The 21,744-nt window shown below is 37.1% G+C and overlaps 1 protein-coding gene across 6 annotated transcripts in view; it reads left to right on the top strand.

Annotated features, from left to right (window-relative positions):
• The first annotated feature begins 730 nt into the window (after positions 1-730).
• Positions 731-21,744, top strand: part of FIO1 (methyltransferase) — a 136,550-nt gene continuing 115,536 nt past the window's right edge. For all 6 annotated transcript variants that reach the window (XR_016364816.1, XM_089831569.1, XM_089831568.1 and 3 more), the window contains exons 1-3: positions 731-1,295; positions 1,584-2,124; positions 2,239-2,449. Coding sequence is in view for 5 of the 6 variants with exons in the window: in XM_089831569.1 (XP_089687695.1) it covers positions 818-1,295; positions 1,584-2,124; positions 2,239-2,449 (1,230 nt within the window). In the remaining variant the exon portion in view is untranslated. The remainder of the gene's footprint in view (positions 1,296-1,583; positions 2,125-2,238; positions 2,450-21,744) is intronic.

Raw genomic sequence — 21,744 nt, 5'->3', positions numbered from 1 at the left:
TTAAGGTGATCCAAATTGAGGGATATAGTACTTGGGCTACCATTAGCGATGGTTTTGATGGCTGGAAGTATATCTTCTCAGGCCTCAGTTTTGTGATCTTTCTTCTCCATGCTTCTATTGAGGTGGATCCTTATGCTATAGAGGTGGGAAGGGGGCTTGCAACAAGTTGGAGATCTTTGTGAATGTTGGCTTGAATTGGTGGTCTAGCTATTTATGGACTGTTGGTTTTGTTAGAAAAAGGGGGACTGGCTATTTGATGCCTGAGTTTGGGCACTGGGTCTTTTGAGAATGATTTTGCCTCTTCTTTGTTTCTTTTCTTCTTGTGATTGGATGTTTGCTGGTAGTTTTAAAGGGCTCACGTGGGTCCTTTGCTATTATTTTAAGTGAAAACCTGTAGCTATTATGGGGGCTTGTCCCACAATGATCTTTGACAATGTTAACTATGGTTGATGTTTGAGTCACATTTACATCTTTGTTTTTTATAGAGGTAGGCCTAACATGCTATTTGTGCTTGATGTTGGTCACCAGATACTTGTTAATGTACTATTTAGCAATATCTAGTGTCTGCCCTTTAAACTTGTTCTTGTACTTGTTAATTTTTTTTATCACAAATTAAATAAAAACTAGAATTTTAAATAACCTCCAACATCTCTTTTGCTTATGCTTTTAGAAAATAAAAATCTGTAGAACTTTCAAATTATTTAGTGTAGCTCAGCAGCATTGTTTAAGCGATCTTTTTTTCCTTAACGCAGGAAAAACAGCGAAGGGCACTGCTGCACGTCCATTCACAAACCAGGGAAGTCCATTTAATTTGGGCATGAAAGAGAGTGGGAAGCGCGCGCGAGAGGAAAGTCGCGCGCGAGAGGAGAGCAGCAGGCGGAAAGCTGGGTTCAAGTATGCAGAGGACACCCCCGATTTTCACAAATTAGCTTCTCTCTATCCTTCATTTCAGCCCTACGTTTGGTACGGGCGAGACGGCAATGGCAATGGGCGCCCCAGAATTGAATGGAGAGATTTTAATGCTACTAGGGAGCTCACTCGGGTTCTCCTCCACCATCACTTTGACCTGCACTGGTGGATTCCAGACGGCCAGCTGTGCCCCACAGTGCCCAACCGCTTAAACTATATACACTGGATCCACCACCTTCTCTCATCACACTTCATGCCAAGGCAACGCCCAACCAGTAGCTGTGCAGATGCAGATGTTGTGAGAGGATTCGATATAGGGACCGGTGCTAACTGTATTTATCCTTTGCTCGGTGCTTCTCTACATGGATGGCGCTTTGTGGCCACTGGTGCTTTCTTCTCTTCTATTTATCCGCTATTACTCTATCTCTACAATCCTCCTCCTTTACACGTTAAACGAATTTATATTTTCTTTTTAAGTGAGATCAATGACGACGACGATGCGAGGCGTCATCCCCGTTTCAATTTTCGGGCTTTGGAGGGCCGCGGGAAATTATGCGCCATGATTTGCTCTTTCAACAAAAATCCTTTCATGCTCGAAACAAAAGTGTTGTTTAGTTGATTTTTAACAGAGCAAGTAGGCATTTATTAACTACATTTGTTTATTGGGACTGCAGATGTGACCCTTGTGGCTCTTGAATGGGCTCAAAAGAACGTTGAGAGCAACCCTCATCTGGTTGACTTGATTGAGGTCAGGAAGGCAGGGGAAGTCGAGTTCGACAAGAATCCGTGCACCCATAATACTGAGGAAGCTTCTTCGGAGTGTCTTTTCAGTCCTGGACACAAAACAGAGAGTGGTCCCGAAGAATATGTTCTGGACTCCAATTCAGAGATATCTACCTTCTCCAAGGACGGAGAATCCAACGAAGAAATAAAACCTGTACAACTGTCAGATTTGAAAGGTCCAAGTTTTGAAGGATCTGCTGCCATATCCGGGAAATATGAGGGACCGTCGGTACTTTTAGGGGTTATAAAAGAAGGTGAGGACTTCGATTTTTGTATGTGCAATCCGCCTTTTTTTGAGAGCATGGAGGAGACCGGTGCAAATCCTAGAACTGCATGCGGCGGAACTATGGAGGAGATGGTTTGCCCTGGTGGAGAGCACGCTTTTATCACTCGCATTATTGAAGATAGCGTTCAACTGAAGGAGCGTTTTAGGTAGATTTTTATAAACATTTCTTCTGTTTTGGGTTCAAACATTTTGGTTTGAGAAATGGATTCCTAGCAATGACTTTTTCTCTTTACCCTTTTTTCCTGCACGTGCACATTCAGGTGGTATACCACTATGGTGGGGAGGAAAGTAAACTTGAAATCTCTTACCGCAAGTCTTCGTAAGGCAGGTGTTACCATGGTACAGACCACAGAATTTGTTCAGGGTCGAACATCCAGGTGGGGCCTTGCTTGGACTTTCATTTCTCCTTCAAAGGGTTTAATTTGTGCGCTTCCAGCAACTGGAAAGACGAATCACTCTTTCATGTTAGAGGTACGTATTCCTGGACAAATTCTACATAGAGAGGTTAAGTCTATAAAAATAGCAAGCCTGGGAAAGTTTTCTAGTATCTGCTAAAGTTGGTTCTTGAAAATATCGATTTTACTTTGCAAACGGAAATAGCATAACACCACTGAGTTGCCAAGGATGGCATCTGCTCATAGTATAATTCTCATCATTCTCAGTAGAGTTCTGAGTATCTCTTTTGAACTTTTATTTTTGATAATTGCATGCTTTTGAAGGCAGATATGAATGGTAGACTTTGTTTTTTTGTGATTACAACTTTAAACTATGTGGTCAAAATGAGGTATTCCCTTGAATTTGTTTCTTACAAAAGTAAGGCTGGGTCCCATGAAGGGGTTTGGGCTCTATTTTTTAGGAAAGGGAAGTCCCATGAGTTTTTTTTGGCCGCAGTATTATTTAGAATTTTTTTCGTCCAAAATAGAAACCCCTGTTTTTTAGCTCTCTTAACTTGAGTGTGTGAAAATGGGGTGGGACTGGAAATATCCCCTCTAGCTTAGGAAAAATTTCTGCCACACATGAACATTCTACTTATTTTTTCCTAACATAAAAATAAAATTTAGAGAGAAAACAGATTTTATTTGTATATTTAAAATTTAAAATATCCCTAATTTCCTTATATTTAGGAGATGAAATTTTCAAGTTATAATACACTATACAATTCATGTGACCACTCACATTTAAACAATCCTAAAACTCTCATAGGCTGTTGGTCTATTTATAAGGAAACCCCCTCCATGGGATCCATCCTTTCTTCACTAGGCAAGTTTTTCTTCCTTTGCTTGTTTACCACCAGCATGTTTTTTCTCTTCGTCACATTATCATCCCTGTTTGGTTTGGTGTGAATTTCCATTCCAGTCAGGCAGCAAAGTGCTTTCATCTAGCAGTGGATGCTCAATGATTCTGATAGTTTCTTCTTTTCAGTCATTATCTTTGGGTCTACCATTGTTAAGTATTTTACTGTTTGTACCTCATAGTATGGGAGAAAGAGATCAATAGACTGTTTTTTGGCTAGCAGGGCATATGGATAGTGGCGAGGCTACAGAAAGAGTTTAGTCTATATTTTGGTTATCTTAAGATAGGCACAGTTGAAGACGTTATGAATGCTGTCAAGTGACTTGATCTCTGCTTCCCAACTGTTATTTCTTGTTTGTTAGTTGTTCAGTTTCATTCAGTTGGGGAAGTGATACATCATCCATGTCCTCAGGTTTCTTCTTGTCTTCTGTAAGATTTGATTTCCTTCTTCAACAATACAATTTCATTCCAGACAGCTCGCAGGCATCTTGCCTTTGCTTAGAAAATATTTTTCTGTTGTAATCTTGTTTTGTTTTGAAAATTGATTCGAAGCTTGTATTCATTGTTTATTCCAATGGAGAGAATCCTAGGACCATTTTCAAAGCCTTTTGAAATGTTATCTGAGAGAGAATAATAGAATAGTTTCAAATTTAGGAGTCTAGATAGAATGTTTTAAGTTGTATAATATTTCTAGATACAATATCAAATTCAAAATTTTCGAGCTCTAAATATTGTCATTTTATAATTTCTAGGATGTACTCTTATATTGCACATGAAATCAATACATGAAGCATATTTTAGTTTGTCAATCCATTGTTTATGGGTTTATGTTAATTGGTTTTAGCTTTCCTTTAATGAGAGAATTAAAATGGTATGAGTGGGTAACAGTGAGCCTCAGTGAACTGAACCTCCCCTGATCTGATTTTTTTTTTCTGTTGTGTTATCTGTTTAGTAGAAGGGCCTGTCTGCAGATTCGTTGCACTGGATGGTTTCCCCCGAGTTTTGTTTGTTTGTAGATATTAGACTAAATGTGAGGTATGTTTATTGCAAAAGATCAACACCAGTAAATACTTGATACTCTCATTTATTAATTTCAGCGAAGTTGTATTTTACAATGTTGTTTGATGGACAAGTATTCTGGAAGAAATATAAAAGGCCGAAAATAATGAAACGACTTGTAAAAGGATGATGGACTTTTCTTGAATTTAAAAAAATTAAGTTAATATGGAAATTGAATTTCACCCATATACTAAATGTCTATAATACTTATGTATCCTTGTACTTATTATTTTTATATACGTTATATAGAAATGTAAGTATGTATATGTATATTCCATACATATAAATACGCGTGAATACTATGAATATTACATATATAGTGAAATACATCCAACATCAAATAATGTGGAACATTCAGATTTCAAATTAAAGGTAACAATTTATATTTCATTTATCATTCATATGAATATTTATCTTTTTAGTCAGCCCATATTCAACACCTGGTATTATTTAGTCTGCCCTAGTCTGCTTTTCCCTGGTCAAGGTGGTTTAGACGGATACCTGACATTCTTGGTAGCAGGTTGGTGTTTGTATCTTTTTCCCTCTTTGCCAATGCTTCCCCCCCTTGTTGTGCTCTTGAAAGGAAAGGCAACATAGTAAAAGTACACCCCCTTTGTCGCGCACCCGAAAGGAAAGGTAACATAGTAAAAGTACATTTCCAATACATTCCAATGCAGTTGAAGTAATCATAATAAATAACCATCTTAACCAAACATTTTCAATTTACATGAAACCATAACGAACAACCAACCGTTTACATGAAATCATAACGAATAACCAATTTAACCGAGTATTTCTAGTTAACATGAAATCTCAATGCCTATATAGAACATTTAAAATAAATAAATATGGGATGTAATATACCCTCCCTTGTGTTTCATCGTCATTGATGAATAGTTACAAATAACTATATAAAAATAACAATCATAACTCTTATATAAGAGCTGCCATATTGTCTTAAAATTCTTAATTTAGAACACAATAATATAGTATCTTTCTAATGTTCATATTCTTGGAAAATGAAAGGGAAATTTTTAGAAATTTTCATCATAATCTTCCCAAGTAGTATTCTCCTTAGCATATTGGTTCCACTGGACCTTGCATTGGGTTATATCTAGATTCATAAGTGTAGCTTTTGCACCTTGAGTATTCTGAGTGGTTCTATTATCACCACCCCTGGATCTTGTACCTGCAAGAAATTCCATTTAATAATATACTTAGCATTGGCTATATATTTCTTAAGATAAGACACATGAAACACATTATGCATTCGGGCAAGTGCTGGAGGTAGAGCAGTTTTGTAGGCTACAGGGTTTACAACTTCCAACACTTCAAAGGGTCACACATACCTTGGGGCCAACTTGGCATTTTTACCAAACTTGATAGTACTTTTCTGTGGTTTTACTTTTAGGAGAACCCTTTCCCCCACCTCAAATTCTTTGGGAGTTCTCTTAGCATTTGCATAGTTCTTCTAGCGGTCGTTTGCCTCCTTTAATGTTTGATGGATTTGAATTACCCGCTTTTCCATTTCTAAGAGCATTTTGGGACCAACAATTATTCGATCCACAATCCTGTTCCGACTTACAAGAGTTCTACATTTTTGTCGATAGAGGGCCATAAATGGTGCCATCTTAATAGTAGGCTGATATGAGTTATTACAAGCAAACTCTACTTAGGCAAGATACATTTCCTATCAGTATTGATTATCCATATTGTTAGTAAACAGATTTGTCCATCGAAAAGAGATTAAAGGAATGCCTCAAGATGTCCAACACGAAGAACAAGGAATAGTAACAGTTGGATAGATTATCATTGTATTGATAATCACCCTCTGAATTGAGAGGTACGACTTGTAAAGATTATAGCTATAGTTGGATTGATTTAATTGTAAGATACTATATATATATATATATATTAATTATATATAATACATATGTTATATTGTGATTTATATTGTTAATATATATTAACTAATAATGATTAATCATAGAGACATGTCTCTTCATGAGACATTTCTCCTGCTCTTTTATTTATAAGAGATTGGGATTTGCATTTGGAACATACCTATAACAATGGTAGTGTAATTACATTTGTAGAAACCGATCCATGTTACTCAGCATGGTATCAGAGCAAGGCTGTGAATGTAAGAAAGTGATTAAAGACATGATAGATAATGCAGATAAGAGCCAAAGACTTATAGTTAGTGAATTGATTATGAACCACATGAAAGAAGATTATTATCAATGTTAAAACACAAATATATTGATGCCAACAAGTCAGACAGAGAAGACATTTAAATTGATTTACTTCCTATCCTCTTCCTGAAAATCCCTTGCTGCATTCCTAATACATTTGTAATTGTAATCAGCATCTTGAAGCTTTGTCAATCCAGTCATTGAGCAAGTTGAAGACTACGCTAAAGAGTTATCTCAAACATCAGAAAAGCCATGCTGAAGTGAAAACACAAAATAGAAACTCCCAATTTTAATGTTACAAATAGTTGTGTTGATACTTCTCCAACTGAGGCCTTCATCATCAGTCACTCCAATCAAAACTTCTTCTCCTATTGGGCCCATTTATAATTAGACAGAGTAATTAGAAAAGGAGATTATTGGTGACCTGCATATATCGAGAATCATAAACAATTTACGGAGAAATTGTGGGGAAATCGGAGTCCATACTTTCATGTTCAACATAGTATAAGCTATATCTGGTGAAGCCGTCAAGTCAACAATGTCTTCATTAAAGTGGTTTAAGTGTACATTTATATAGAAGTTCCCTTTAAAACGGAGCATAGCGGCATCATTATTTTCACCTATAGTACTGTAGGAGATTATATTGTCAACAGATTGAGATATAGGCGATGCAGCAATATTTATGTTATATCACCGAGTTCTGCAAAAATGGTGTCGTGGGCAATGGAGACCTAAGACTATGTGCACAGTTTAGATAGGTAGCGGCAAAATGATGTGGACCACAGATGTATATTGTTGACTATGATGATGAGGTTTCCTAAGATGGTTTTAATCTCCAGATCGTATATACTTCTAATCATAGTTGGAAAACTCGCCAAAGGCAAAAACTTGTCAAGCCCCCCAAAAGTTTAATTGGGAAAAACTTGGCGATTTAAAAAAAACTCGGAAAAACTCGGGAACTTAAAAAAACTGCTGAAATTTAATTAAAAATACATTTATTTTACAAAATTTAATGAGAAGATTCATCTAATAAGTTAATTAAAGAGAATACAAAAGAAACAAGTAGAGTTTATATATATATATATATATATAGTTCGTACAAAATTGCATTCTCATGTGGAATGCTCATGGCAGGAAGCAAAATAGTGAATAGTTTCAATCTGTCTATATATATATATATATATGCATAGTGCATACAAAATTGCATTCTCATGTGGAATGCTCATGGCAGGAAGCAAAATAGTGAATAGTTTCAATCTGTCAAACTAGAAGTAAATACTAAAAGTCTAAATACGTCAAGATTCAATACAATCACATCTTCCTCTTTCCAGTTGCACTAGTAGGAAAGCGAGGGGTCTAGTCCTCGAAGAAGTGCCCTGCACTGGGATAGGGCGTGAGTTGCGTGACTGTGAACTCTGTGGTTGTGCCTCCTCGCTTGACGTCCTGGAAGAGGATGCATCTCCTCCTATATGTGGCACTGGTAATGCCTCATCCTTTGAGCCTGATTCATTATCGTCCTTGTCCTCGTCCTCAGTGTCATCCATTGTGAAATGAAAATCAGTTCCAACATCCCCCTCCATGGCCTGCTTTTCTAAATCAGCGATCTCATCTGGTGCAAACAATGGACCTGGCTCTTGTGTTGTCCAATTAAAATAAGGATCTATCTCATCTAGATCAAGTGGACTAGGTAGTTCTAAACTCTGTGCCTTTTTTATGCGCAACTTAAGATTATAGTGCACATAAACAAGGTCATTAAGCCGCTTTTGAGTCATTGTGTTTCTTTTCTTTGTGTGGATGGACTCAAATAAGCTCCAATTGCGCTCACAATGGGATGAGCTACAAGGTTGGGATAAGACTTTGAGAGCAAATTTCTTTAAATTGGGGGTATTGCCACCCCAACTTGCCCACCAAGAATCTGCAAAACAAAATATAAAAAGTTATAAAGCAATAAAAAAAGATAATCAGAAACACAACTTATTAATTAGCAAAAGTTTTAAAGTTTGACACTTTATCTAGTGCTTGAGTAGATCTTGCTCTCTTTGCTAGCATAGAAGAGAACAAATCACCCCTCGATTCCACATAGACTTGTTGTTTGGTCACAATAAGGTCTCTTTTCGCTTCATTGGATATCATTCTCTCAATGCATTTAGAGAGACCTTCCATGACCTCTCCATTAGGATCTGAGTAGGAATCATCATCCCTAAAACAAATAGAAAATGATATCAAGTCTTACTACACAACCTTAAAAAGTAAAGTAAAATAAAGTCTTAGTAAAATCCCAACTTCAAGGACAATCATAGTACCTGAATTTGGGGTTGAGGAAGTAGCTTGCTGCATGAATGGGTTGGTGGAGCATATTGTTCCACCTCCTATCAATTATTTCCCAAATGGGGTCAAATATGAGACTGTCCCCATGATAGTAACTTCTAACAGCCTCTTTGGCCCTATCCATGGCCTCATAAAGACCTCCCATTGGAGATTGCTGCCTATTACATATGCGCAAGACTAGAACTAGGGGCAGAGACATCTACATTTGAAATTTGAAAAATACAAATTAGTTAATAACATAGTAAGTTATGAATTAAGAATGAAACTTGAATAAACTAAAAATATAATGTTTTGATTCTTGAAGTTACCTCCACAATCTCCTTAGCCTTTGCAAAAAAACTATCATCAAATACTATCCGTGCCACAGCCTCTCCTTCGGGCCTCTTTGAGTAAGATGAAGCAACCCAATAAGTACACACAAACATTTGTTTTAGAGCCAATATGTGGTCAAGAATACTTTGCAATGTCAAGAAGACCGTTACAAACCTTGTCATAGTAGGTCTCATCAAATCTTTGCTTTTAGTGGCCTTTCTCATCAAACTGAGAACCCATGGGTGATTATAGATATATTTGGTGACTCGCCTAGCATCTTTCACAACTGGACTCACCCAATCAAGCTTTCCTATTTCCTCCAAAAGAAGGTCAAGGACATGTGCTGCACAAGGTGACCAAAAAAGTGTGGGATGCCTCTCTTGGAGGATTCTACCTAAAAGATTAGCAAAAAATCAATAATTAGCTACAAACTTTACATATTTAGTATTTACAAATTACATCAAATCTAAATTGAATAATACCATACCATTACATTCATGATTCATATTGATTCGAACATAAAAAATTAAATTTACCTGCTACCACATATGCTGCTGCATTATTTGTGATTATTTGCACCACATTCTCTACTCCCACCTCCATGACAACATTCTCCAACATTAAAGCCAATGTGTGTGCATTTTTCACTTTGTTGGAGGCGTCAACAGATTTCCAAAACATCACATCATCTTTGCATGCAACTAAGAAATTAATAATGGTTCTACTTCTTCCATCTGTCCACCCATCAGATAAAATGGTGCAGCCATACTTCTTCCACTTTTTCTTTTGGTCTTCTATCAATACTCTTGCCCTACCAACCGCATTGTCAAGCAACCTACAAAATTTAGGTGTAATAAAGTGTTAGTAAAAAAATAGGAAATAAGTTATAACAATTAAGATCTAAAATATAACAATGAACTTAAAGGAATCACAATTATTTACAATTTCTAAATAGTACTAAAGTGAATCACAATTATTTACAATTTCTAAATAGTAAAATACTAACCTTCCACTCATCCATGCAATTAGGTGGCTTGTACCCTTTGCCCAATATTGAAATTGCATTCACCATATTGACCCAATAGGGACTATCAGCCGCATTCATTGAGATATTTGTGAAAAACAAAAAATTAGCTGCTGCAATATCAATTTGCTCATGCACCTCCTTGAACCATGCAGTGCCCTCTAATGATGGTTGTGCTCCAGGTGTGTTCCTGGGCACAAAATAACTCTCTATCCTTGATGTGGATGGTGATGAAGAACTAGGACTTATAGAAGAAGTGGAACCGGTAAAAGAGACATTTTGTTTGCGGATTTGTGGGCCACGAAGAGATCCTGGTATGTTCTCAAGTGCTTCTTCTTCTTCTTGCATATCAAAAGGAGCTGAGATTCAGCTATTACTGCCCTCATAGCAAATTTCGCCCTTTCCCTATTCAATTTTTTCTCTTCAATAGTTGCAAGTAGGGCATTGATGAATCTTTTTTCTTCACTTACCTTGAGACAAGGATTTGAATCATGTTTCTTTATACCTGCAAGGTGGTATTTGAGGCGGTTTGTGCCTCCAGAAATAATTCTCTCACATGGAATGCATATCACCTTCCAACATTATTTGGAGCTTCATAGGCATACCGCCATGCCTTATCTCTTGCATTTTTAGGCCGAGTGCCTATATATCCAGATGGGCATGGTGTTTGTGGCCACTCTTCTTGCGGGTTTGTCATTTTTTTAAATGCTTGACCGCTGCCCTATACATAAATTTATAGAAAAATGAATAAACAAAGTTAAAACTTAGAAGTTAGAAGTTTAGAACAACTAGGGTTTCAAATGATTCAAAGTTCAAGCATAGAGTTAAAATGATTTTAAATGATTTGAAATCATTTACAAACAACAACAAAAACAATAGAACATTTGTTAAAACTATAAAAAGTTTTCAAACTATGATAAAATGAACATACTTGGAAAGAAATTTCTCTTCTAAAACCGGTTAGAATCCTCTAAAATCCACTCAAATCCGCCTTGAATCACTCACAATCAGCTAAGAATGCCTCCAAACCTTCTTCCTTCCACACAAATGCAACAAACAATGCAAAAAAAAGACTTTTTGCCCTATTAAGCCGTCATTGGGCGCGGGTTTCTTGAACCGCGAGTTTTTATTAAAAACTTGCCGAGTAATTGGCGATTAACTTGCGATTTTTTCCCCAATCGCCGAGTTTTAAAATCTGCGAGTTTTTCAAGGATTTACTCGCCCAGCTTAAAAACTTGGCGAGTGTTTGGAACTCGTCGAGTACTCTGCGAGTTTTCCATCTATGCTTCTAATGATGTTGGCTCTTGAACATGAGTTGACGATTGAATATATCCTTGACTGCACAATACTTATATTATTACTTCGTATCATCAATGATATATATATATATATATATATATATATATATATATATATATATATATGGAGTTGTTATTACCATTGATGTTTATGTGATGTTATCGCCCTTACTTTGAAAAATTCAAATATCACAATGTATGTTCATACATATGGACTCGAGGGCCGAGTGTTGGAATACTCTAATCAACTGCAAATGATGCTAATGTATGATATTGTGAAATCAAGAGTATTAGAATCACAATATGTAAAATATAATAAATATAAGCAATCTAAATTTTCAACATTATATATGATTGATGATAAACACAGGTGATGATGTGCACCTGAGCAATAGTTGATGGCATAAGATTTTAAACACATATGGAGCCTCTAAAATATTCGTGGATATATCACCTAAAGCATCACTTTCATACCATATGGTGGTCTCATGAATTCACTATTACCCAAAGGAGAGTACTGGAGCATAGCGTTTTCATATACTAATACATTCGTGTTACAGAACATGAGCAAATAATTGAAGATCTCTTGTTCACTTGAATACTCCTTATGTATTCATGGACAATCATTAATGTATTCAATCAAATTAATAACAATTATTCTATCATTGACAAGATCGAGCATATTGACCATCTTATCAAATGAATTGATTACACATAGTGACTATATAGAATGACCATCTTGTTTCCTTTTGCGTTAATGAATTGTTCTATCAAATACGGAAACAAAAAAAATAAAAAATGATTGTTGTTTATGCACAACTTGTATTTATTAGATGCAAAAGATGGAATAATCTGGATGACGACAAAATGGAGTTTGGTGGATTTGCTTATATCTACGTCGTGAGAAAGAGATTGTTTATAAGGAGAATGGTGGTGTGTCAAGCATTAGAGCCATAACATGTTTGGAGACATTTCATAACATAGTACAATATATCTGCAAATGAGAGGAGTCTAGTAGAGTTGAATAAGTTGGAAGGAGGAGAAATTATTTGAAAGGGAGAAGAGTGAGAAATGACCTTTTAGAAGGTTCGCAGGTCCAGAAAGAAGAAGCTCAAAATACTCAAAGAACTTCTATAAAGTATAAAGACTTTCTAGAAGTTTGTAAATCTACCTAGATGAAGAATCCCAAGTCAATCATCATATCAATTGGAAACTAGAATGTACAAGACAATGGAATTTGGATGCATTATGTATTATTGAGAGCAAATAATTTATAACTGTATACTTTGGACTGATTGGGAAATTGGGTCATTTTGTGATCACTTCAGAGACAAAAGTTGATATCTTTCATGCATTGAACTTGATAGTGACTGAAAACTCTATAAAATGAAATGAGTGGGAATTTTACATTTTGGGAGGATAACAACAAATGTTACATTCCCACATGAACCATCTTTAGAAGGATGTTCCATGGACCCTCATGTGCTGATAAGTATTCTTATCTTTTACATTTATCTACTCTTTATAGTCTCTCTCTTATTTGTATTTCTATATGTACTATATAAAGTATTTATCCTTGATCTTTTCCTTTGTATCTGAAGATTATCTTGCAAGAAAAGAAGGTAGGTACCTTACACATGCTACCAAATATTGTGTAGACTCAATCTTATGACAGTAGCTCAAATTTATTAGTCATCTGATGATCAGTGAGGCTCTTGAAGTAAAAATTCCTGATGATTGAAATTATGAGTATTCTTCCATTAAGAGGGAGTATGACCCTTCTTCAAAGGCAATGCAGGAGTTCAGAATATTGATACTTAGAGGGAGTCTAAAAATACATGTGTGTGACTGCATGATTTTAATGGGCCTACTCCAGTATATATCTTGAGGAAGTAATGATTTGTCACCAGAAAGTTGAAAGATCAATATTAGATTGAGAGGGAGTCCAACAAGCATCCTTGGGCAAAGAGAATCTCTGACGTGGTTCATGGTGGTTACTGTTTTGCATATGTGGATTATGTCATGAAAGTTGACGATCTTTTATTGATATATAAATGTATATATATGTACACACACACACACACACACACACACATGTGAAGTTTAAGAGATCTTGATTGGTGGAGACTAAGCAACTATGTTTCAGTCTGATTTCCTTACTTCGACAGACCTGTTCGTTCCTTATATGCGCTTGACTTCTTGATCTGATATCATTTCAGAATTAGTATTCTGATTTTAGTTTGAGATCTAAAGGGGCATGACCCTACGTGGTCATGCCTCAATAAATAATAATACTAGCACTAGTTCATAACTAAACTTAACCGATGCTAATATCACCTGATGACAAGTCTTTTAATAACAAAATTATTTGCCAAAGGAGACTCTCGATGCATCAATTGGTGTGAGTAGTATAACACTAATAATGATCGGTGATAACACCCAATAGCAATCGGGATAAGATATAATGCACTTTAAAGTTCATCGAATGCGAATCACACCGTTCGATTTGAAGATCGTAGTCATAATAAGATGAGACATTTATAAAACTGATGTTATTGCTTTATGAATTGTAATGATAGATGTGATAATACACACACACACACACACACAATCAGACTTATAATTAAGCAGCAGGTGTCCAGCAAAATCCGGCCTGAAGAACTGTAACAATAATTTTCATGGTGTTTGGTAAAATCTTAACACTCCCTCTTTAGCAATGAGGGTTTGAAACATTTTATATAGATACAAGTACCATTCAACTCTGGTTTAATAATTATGGTGTTCGGCAAAATCCGGCCTAAAGAACCGTAACAATAATTTTCACGGTGTCTGGTAAAATCTGCCCCAAAGAACCATGATGGTTATCAATGTGTCTAGCAAAAATCTAACTCAAAGAATCATAATAATAATTTTCATGGTGTGTGGCAAAATCTGGCCCGAAGAACCATGATGGTTATTAATGTGTCCGACAAAATCTGGCTTGAAGAACAATGATAACACTTTTCTTCAACACTTTTGGTGTTAGAAGGTTGGTCATCTATTGATATGATCATCACCTTATAATAGAGACCTTAAACACATATGAAAGATTGTCACCTTTCATTTTACAAGTTTGCAAACAATCTAATTTTTCAATATTCGTGAATATATATAAATTTACAAATATGATTACAAATTTGTCGTACCAAGTTTACCTCTGAAGTACTCTATTTTCACTCTTGCAAGAGGCTTGGTGAGAATATCAGCATTTTGATCATTTTTGCTGATATAGATCAGCTTGATCACATTCCTGTCAACCATGTCTCTGATATAGTGGTAAGGAGTCTCGATGTGCTTTCAGTGATTGTGGAACACTAGATTTGCAGAAAGTTTGATGCAGCTTTAGTTGTCACAATGAATCACGGTGGAATCTAATTTCTTCGCAAATAATTCAAATAATAGCTTCCATAACCATATTGCTTCACGTGCTCCCATGGAGATTGCCATGTATTCGGCTTTGGTGGAGCTCAAGGCAACTTGTTGCCAAATTTTAGTTCTGTCCTTAAAGTTCAAAAGTGATTGGTCGTTAAAGGGGCTATGTCCAATTTGTAGTGTCCAAGTGTCCTCTAGGTTACTTCTCATCTTTCCTGGGTACCTGACTTTCTATATTTGCCGGGTATCTTTGCATTACCTTTACTCATCATTCTATGTAGGTTTTCCATTTTTCCGATGCGCAAGGTATCTAGGTTATCTAAGTACGGTTGGAATGTGTTTGGGCATCTTCCCAATGAGAAGTAGGTTGTTTGTGTTTAAGTATCTGCTATCTTGCCCCAACATCCTTTTTCCTATGGATTCCGAGTAGTCGAGCTAGTTTTCCTCTTTGGCGAACTTAATCAAGTGCGTATCCAAAGGATGAAGCCATGACAGTGATTAACAAGCTATGTATAATTAGGTCATGGTCGAAAGACCCATGAAGCCGAGAATCAAACCCAGGAAGAAGGCTACTCATGTTGCAGAGGTGTATTGTACTTTCACGAAGATGTGCGGGTATTTCTGTTTTTTCGTTGCACACTAATGGAAGCGAAGGTGTTCTATTCTCCTTCCAAAGCTACATTGATTTAAGTCAAATCCAGATCTTTACGTACAAGCAGTGGAGGCATGATCTTAATAGAACTGTTTTGAGCCCTTAATCAGCGGGGGGCATGCTCGAGATCTAGCTTTGAAGTCATTAGATTGAGATTAAAGGGATAAGTGTTTTCTTCTTTGCTTCATTCCAGTAAATGTTGTTGAGAGAGGGGTTTTCCACACCCAGGTAATGAAAAAGGCTACTTCTTTGAAGGCTTTCAAAATGGAAATACAAGTGACTTTAAAGTGCGAATATTCTTCGGAGATGCTTAAAAGATGCTTTCGGATGGGTTAGTGGCGAAGATGTGACCCCGATTTAATAAAGAGCAAGTGCTATGTGCTTAGGGCAAAAAGTGCGAAGATGAAGTGTGCAAGCTATCAAAGGATCACTCCTCACACTGTGATTTTGAATAGAAGGAAAGTGGGCTTGCGGAAAAGCTAAGTTTCTCTCTTTCCCCCGCATATGTTAATGTTATTGAGTATATCTGCATTCTGGATTCTGAAGCGAAATAAGACACTTCCCGCTTAACTACAACACTCATTTTGTTAAGTGATTTTTAGTAATACGACTTTACTCTAGGCAAAGTAATAGATCTTCCGGGAATTTAAGTTTTTATGTGCAAGTGAATGAAAAGTTTAAATAGCCGTTAATCAAGGAATTAAATACAAATCCTGTCGTTACGATCGTTTGCCGAACTTAATTTCATTCATGTGCCAACATTCAAATTCTTGTACCTATTTTGTTGGAAGTACCATGAAATTGATTTCTTGAAGCATATTAAAATGGTTATTTATCGAGAATTGTATCTTGTGCAATCATAGCGAATGACATTTAGAGCTGCAGGTTATGATAAGTTAATAGGCCTAGAGAGTGAGTTGAAGGAGTTAATAGATACATCATTTAAATTTTATGAATTGGGTGATCTCTATACGAGACTCAATTCTCAACCTATTCACCCAATCACTCAAAAGCTTAAAGAGAGCAAATTGGTTGAGGTAGCTGGTTTTCCAATGGCAATACATGCACCAGAGCTTGTGAGGGAATGTATCAAGAGGTACAACCTGAAAACAAAGTAGATATTGTTTTTCTGATCAATCCAGACTCATCTTGATCAACAAGGCACTAATGCAATCTGCATTCGATGTGCCCATGAAAGAGAAATATTGTGACACCGACTTCGGCTCCTCTACATCCACGTTCAACGAGAAGAAGACTCTTAGAAGGGAGGACATGTAGAAGACATGGTTTCAGACATCTCGCTCAAAGAGCAGCAAAATGCCTAAGACCTTGTTCGACACGAATTTGAAGAGAGAGATCGTGGATATCCTTGCTTTGCTGCTTAGACTTAAGGGAAAAGAGGAGATTCTAGAGTTCATTGAGCACCATTTCTTCTTGGTGCAAGCTATCTGTGCTAAGGATATGCAGATTGACTAGGTGCAGATCATATGTGATGAGCTCGCCTCGTGGATGAGTTTTGCTAAAGGATTCAAGCAATTCTATATGTTCTCTTATCTAATCTATGCCCTAGCTACACATCATTGCAAGCTATGCCAAGAAGTGCAAGGATGCCTTGAAAGGAGATTTTCACCTTAGGCAGTTTCAACTATCAGCCAGTTTGGGTGCTCATTCATTCAATTTCTGAGCTTCTCATACCTGTTGATAGGTGCCTTTGATGGTTTCCCCAAGAGACTGGCTAGGTACCCAGAGGATAAGGTAGTGTTGGTTGAATTATGTTGACAAATCTTGGAAGCGAACACCTTGTGTTCAAACGTGAAGAAGATAGTCGAGATTTCCTTCGCCATAGTGGTTGGACCCTATTCTTGTGCTTCCATATTTGATGCTTGGAATCTAGTGAAGAGCTTTGAAAGAAAAATCAAGTTGATCGACTATGAGGTACTCAGGCCTTAATATGATCTAGTCAACTTCATAAGAGACCACTTGAAGCTGAGTTATGCCTATAGACACGTTCCGGAGATTGAGGATTACTGGGTCGGGTGTCTCAACGAGTACCAAACACTGGAGAAGTTTTGGTCTTTATGCAAGTAATGGGTTGCAATCACTAGGTTATTCCCATTAACCTTCCTTGAACTTCTCCTAAGTTCAACCAATTCCTAATCTCTTCCTTAGGACATGCTCAAGACTAGAGTGGTGGTGAATGGTCTTCTCAACATTCCCACTTCACCTCCCAATACCATTTCTATCTTCAAAGTATCCTCAAACTTACAAAACGACAACGAAATCTTCTCCACACCTCACTCCCTTGCACCCTCTAGGATCTCAAGCTCTTCTACACCTCTTCATACTCTTTTCCATCATATCACCAAGTTTTACAACCCTATGATAGGTTTTGAGCTTCCTTCTAAGCCAAAATTATAAGTTGCTCTAGGAGGCCTAATAGGGGCTCTTTCCTAGTAGCCCTATTCAACCAAAATATTCACCAAACTCCCAAAACCTCCAAAGAACTCACCCAACCAGTTATAGAATCTCTAATGACATATGAAGACCTAACAAACTCCACAAGATAAGTATCGGGTCGACTCTCCTTAACCCTTAACTCTTGAGGCCTAGTTTAAAGCTAATTAGGCTTATTACCACAGTTTGCACTAATAGACCTTCAAGACTGAAACCCACTTCAGAAATGTCTCCACCAACACTTAGGGCATTCTCCCACATTACCATCTTCCAAACCTCAAGCTCCCATGACTATCTTTGTGCCTTTTGCAACGTTAACTCCGACTATTTGCATGCTAAGCACATCAGATGCTTAGCTCAAAATTCAAATGCTATCAGATACCTCCAAGTAGGTGGGTGGTGGCAAGACAAAAACTAAAACAATCATCTCCATCCTATACCCCTTTTGTACACCAAAAACTAGGGTTTTCCACTGTGGGGATTAGGAGGGAGACTTCATAGTAGTTAAAACCCTAACAACAGATTGGGTTAATCAACAGGCACAAATAAAACCAAAAGAGATTCAAGACTATCCTATAAGCCTAAATCAAATCAATACATTCACAAGTAAACCAAAATAACCAAAATACAACTTTCCACAATCACAACATGTACTTACTGTCACTTTGCAAAAGGATCTCAAGTTTGGACATAGTTTCCCACCAAAAACTTGCTTTATTGATACAAATTTCGTACAATACTCCTCCAACCCTTTCCTAGGTTAAAGACATTCATTTTATAGGCCAAGCCTCTTGACTTGACACATTCATCCTTACATGATCGATCAAAACAACAATCTAATTGTTGACATTCCAATTTTGCAAGAAAAGTTGCTCAACAACAATTTTTGTTGCATAAGCAATTTTTTGACAATTTTTGCAACTTTTCCACATTTCAAATTAAATGACTTATAATGCCTACAAACCTTAATAAATCATGCAAGAATTCTAAAACCCATAAATTTGAAGGTTTTTGGTGAACTGAGAGCGCTAACCAACATTGACTAAAATTTGACTTGCCCATAGGCCTTATTACAACAAGCAAGAAATTTCCCTAAATGCATTTTAGGGATGCTTGAGATTGTCTTATTGTCTTGTGTCATCTTGGACACTTATTAACCTCGTACTCTATCCAAAATTGGTATTTGATCACCTTATTTGGAACCCTGGGCCCCTGCACCAGGTCTCGATTAATTGTTGGTGAGACTAAATTGTATAATGATTCAATTGATGTTTTCGACATTGCAGATGATGACTCCTACATGTATCCCTCATCCTACGAGAAGATCAAACGCACTCCCATTGTGTCTACCCCGCCTACAAGCCTTACTATCGACACTATGGAGGTCCTCATGCACAAAATTATCAAAAGGATGGACAAGTGGGTAGAATGGACCGGAGCGAGAAACAAGAGAACTGGGAGCACTGGTTCTGCGGGTGGAGTATCTTCTGGAGCTGCCCAATCAACTGCAACAACTACCTCTACTGCTATTACTTCAACATCTGCAGGCCCAACTTACTCTATTGGGCAAGGTGGAGATCAACCGACCTCTAGACAAAAAAGTGCCAATCACTCCTACTTGCAGAGGTGGCTGTCTAACAAATACAGGAAAAGTTGGGGAGAAGGAAGGGGACAAGGACAAAGAAAAGGAGAAGGAACAAGAGAAATCTATGGCCAAGCCTGCATCCCTTGCTCAAGTGATTAACCTGGATGGTGACATTAATCCCATGGATGGCCAAGAGCAAGACGCATCACAAGAGATACCATGGCCCTCTCAATAATTAAGGTTGCTGCCTTCCTTGCTACTTCCCAAAGCAAGCAAACTCCCTTAGTCTCGAGGACGCTGTTTGATCCTACTGCCTTGTAGTCTACTATCAATGTACTCTCTATAGAGTCATGACTCGAGGAGACCATTGATAGAAAGAAGAGAAGATATGAATAAGCCGCTCCATCGAAAGATCTAATCACACAAGCTACCTCTTCTCAGCTACCCTCCAAGAAAACGAAGAAGTAGAAATCAATTGCGGTATTGGCCATTAATCCATCTATTGGCCACATGTTAGTAGAGATTGCAGAGCCACAAAAGGAGGGCAAATTTCATGAGCTCAACATAGATGACTTCCAAATCAGAATGGTGGATCGTGGTATCCTTGGTAAGCATATGGAAGTCCACCATGAGAGGATTGAAGATAGATTGGAAGAGCTAAGAGTAGAAAAGGAGGTCCTAAAAGCCTTAAATAAAGAGTTGATGGAATATATCATATCTGCACTTGGTAGTACATCAACCAACCAATTCGACTCAAATGTAGAGGAGAACAAGAATCTACTCCTAAAGCTGCAACAAGAGAGGCAATTCAGGCAAATAGGCCGAGCATGGGTAGATCAAATGAAGGCTAAAGGTCCCCCATTGATTGAAAACATGGGAAATCTGGTATTAGATGCTCATAAGCTACGAGAGGCAACTTCCAATCATCAGTCCACCATACAGAAGGCAACAAACAACTTAATAGAGCAGTTGGCCTTACTCCAAAAAGTTATTGATATGAAGACCAATCAATTGCTATTACCCATGGGATTATCAAAACAGGGAAGGAGTCATTGTTTCACTGTAAACAATTGTTGGAGCTTCATATAGAGAACTCTATTTGGTCTACAAGTGAGCTTAGGGTGTACATGACTTGTTGCAGAAGGTCATTGAGAAATTATTTGAATATTTGAAGATATTGCACACAGAGTCCTACGTGTCTGCTAATGGTAAGCTTGTGGATGTTGAGAGGATGAAGTCAAAGTTCTTGACATTTGTTGATGAAGCTGTTGATCCACTTAACTTCCAAATGTCAAAGATTCAAGAACTCTCATCTGCGGACTCCATCGTAAGGAGAGCTTTGGAGAAGTTATAGTCAAAGGTCGCTAGAATTGATGAATTGATTGAGATGCATGATTACTGGATGATTTGAGCCGATAACATCATTATTCCAGATGTCAAGGGATTGGATAAAGTAACAGACGCTATGAAAGCCTATGGAACCAAAGCAGTTACTCCTAAGAAGGCATGATGTTTTGATGCTTTTCTAGACATCTGTCTTTCTCCTTCTCCTTCTTCTTCTTCTTTTGTAGCCATTATAACATTTTGTTAGTCTTTGTAACTGATAATGATTCAAGCTTGTCCTTTTAAAATTTATTCTGTTTAGAGATGCTTTGTGATGCAATCATCTATTGTAACCGGCCATTTTGAGAAGGCCTATATATGTATCTTTTGGTTAAGTTAATAAGATCGACAAAATTACTTTTATGCAATCCCCTATAGCTAGGACTACTGTGTGTGACTCTGAGTCCAATCTTAATTCTATTGTTCATTTAGTTATAGTGTAGTGTTTGGGACGAACTGGCTTTTGTTGATAATTGAATGAATGCTAATGAACTTGGTTTTATATCTTTCATTCAATAGATTGTATGCTATGCTTTCTTCAGCATAAGTTTTCTTTGTTCTTTATGCTATATGCCATAGTTTTTATGTGTAGTATAGTTCATTATATGAGAAGGCTGAAAATTGGTCGATGGAGTAGCTGAGAGATAGACAATCTGGGTATTGTCGAAACATCAGATAGGTTTGTAATCCAAGAATTACCCATCTTGCCATCTTGTCTTCTTCTCTTACTGTTGTAGCTGGTCTTACATGTTTCCATTTCTTGCATTGTAGT

The sequence above is a fragment of the Cupressus sempervirens genome, chromosome 5 (genome assembly GCF_028749045.1).
Source record: "Cupressus sempervirens isolate cs-2001-9-10 chromosome 5, ASM2874904v1, whole genome shotgun sequence".
NCBI classification, from domain to species: domain Eukaryota; kingdom Viridiplantae; phylum Streptophyta; class Pinopsida; order Cupressales; family Cupressaceae; genus Cupressus; species Cupressus sempervirens.
Note: the sequence above shows the minus strand (reverse complement) of the source record. Positions and strands in the feature narration are given on the sequence as shown.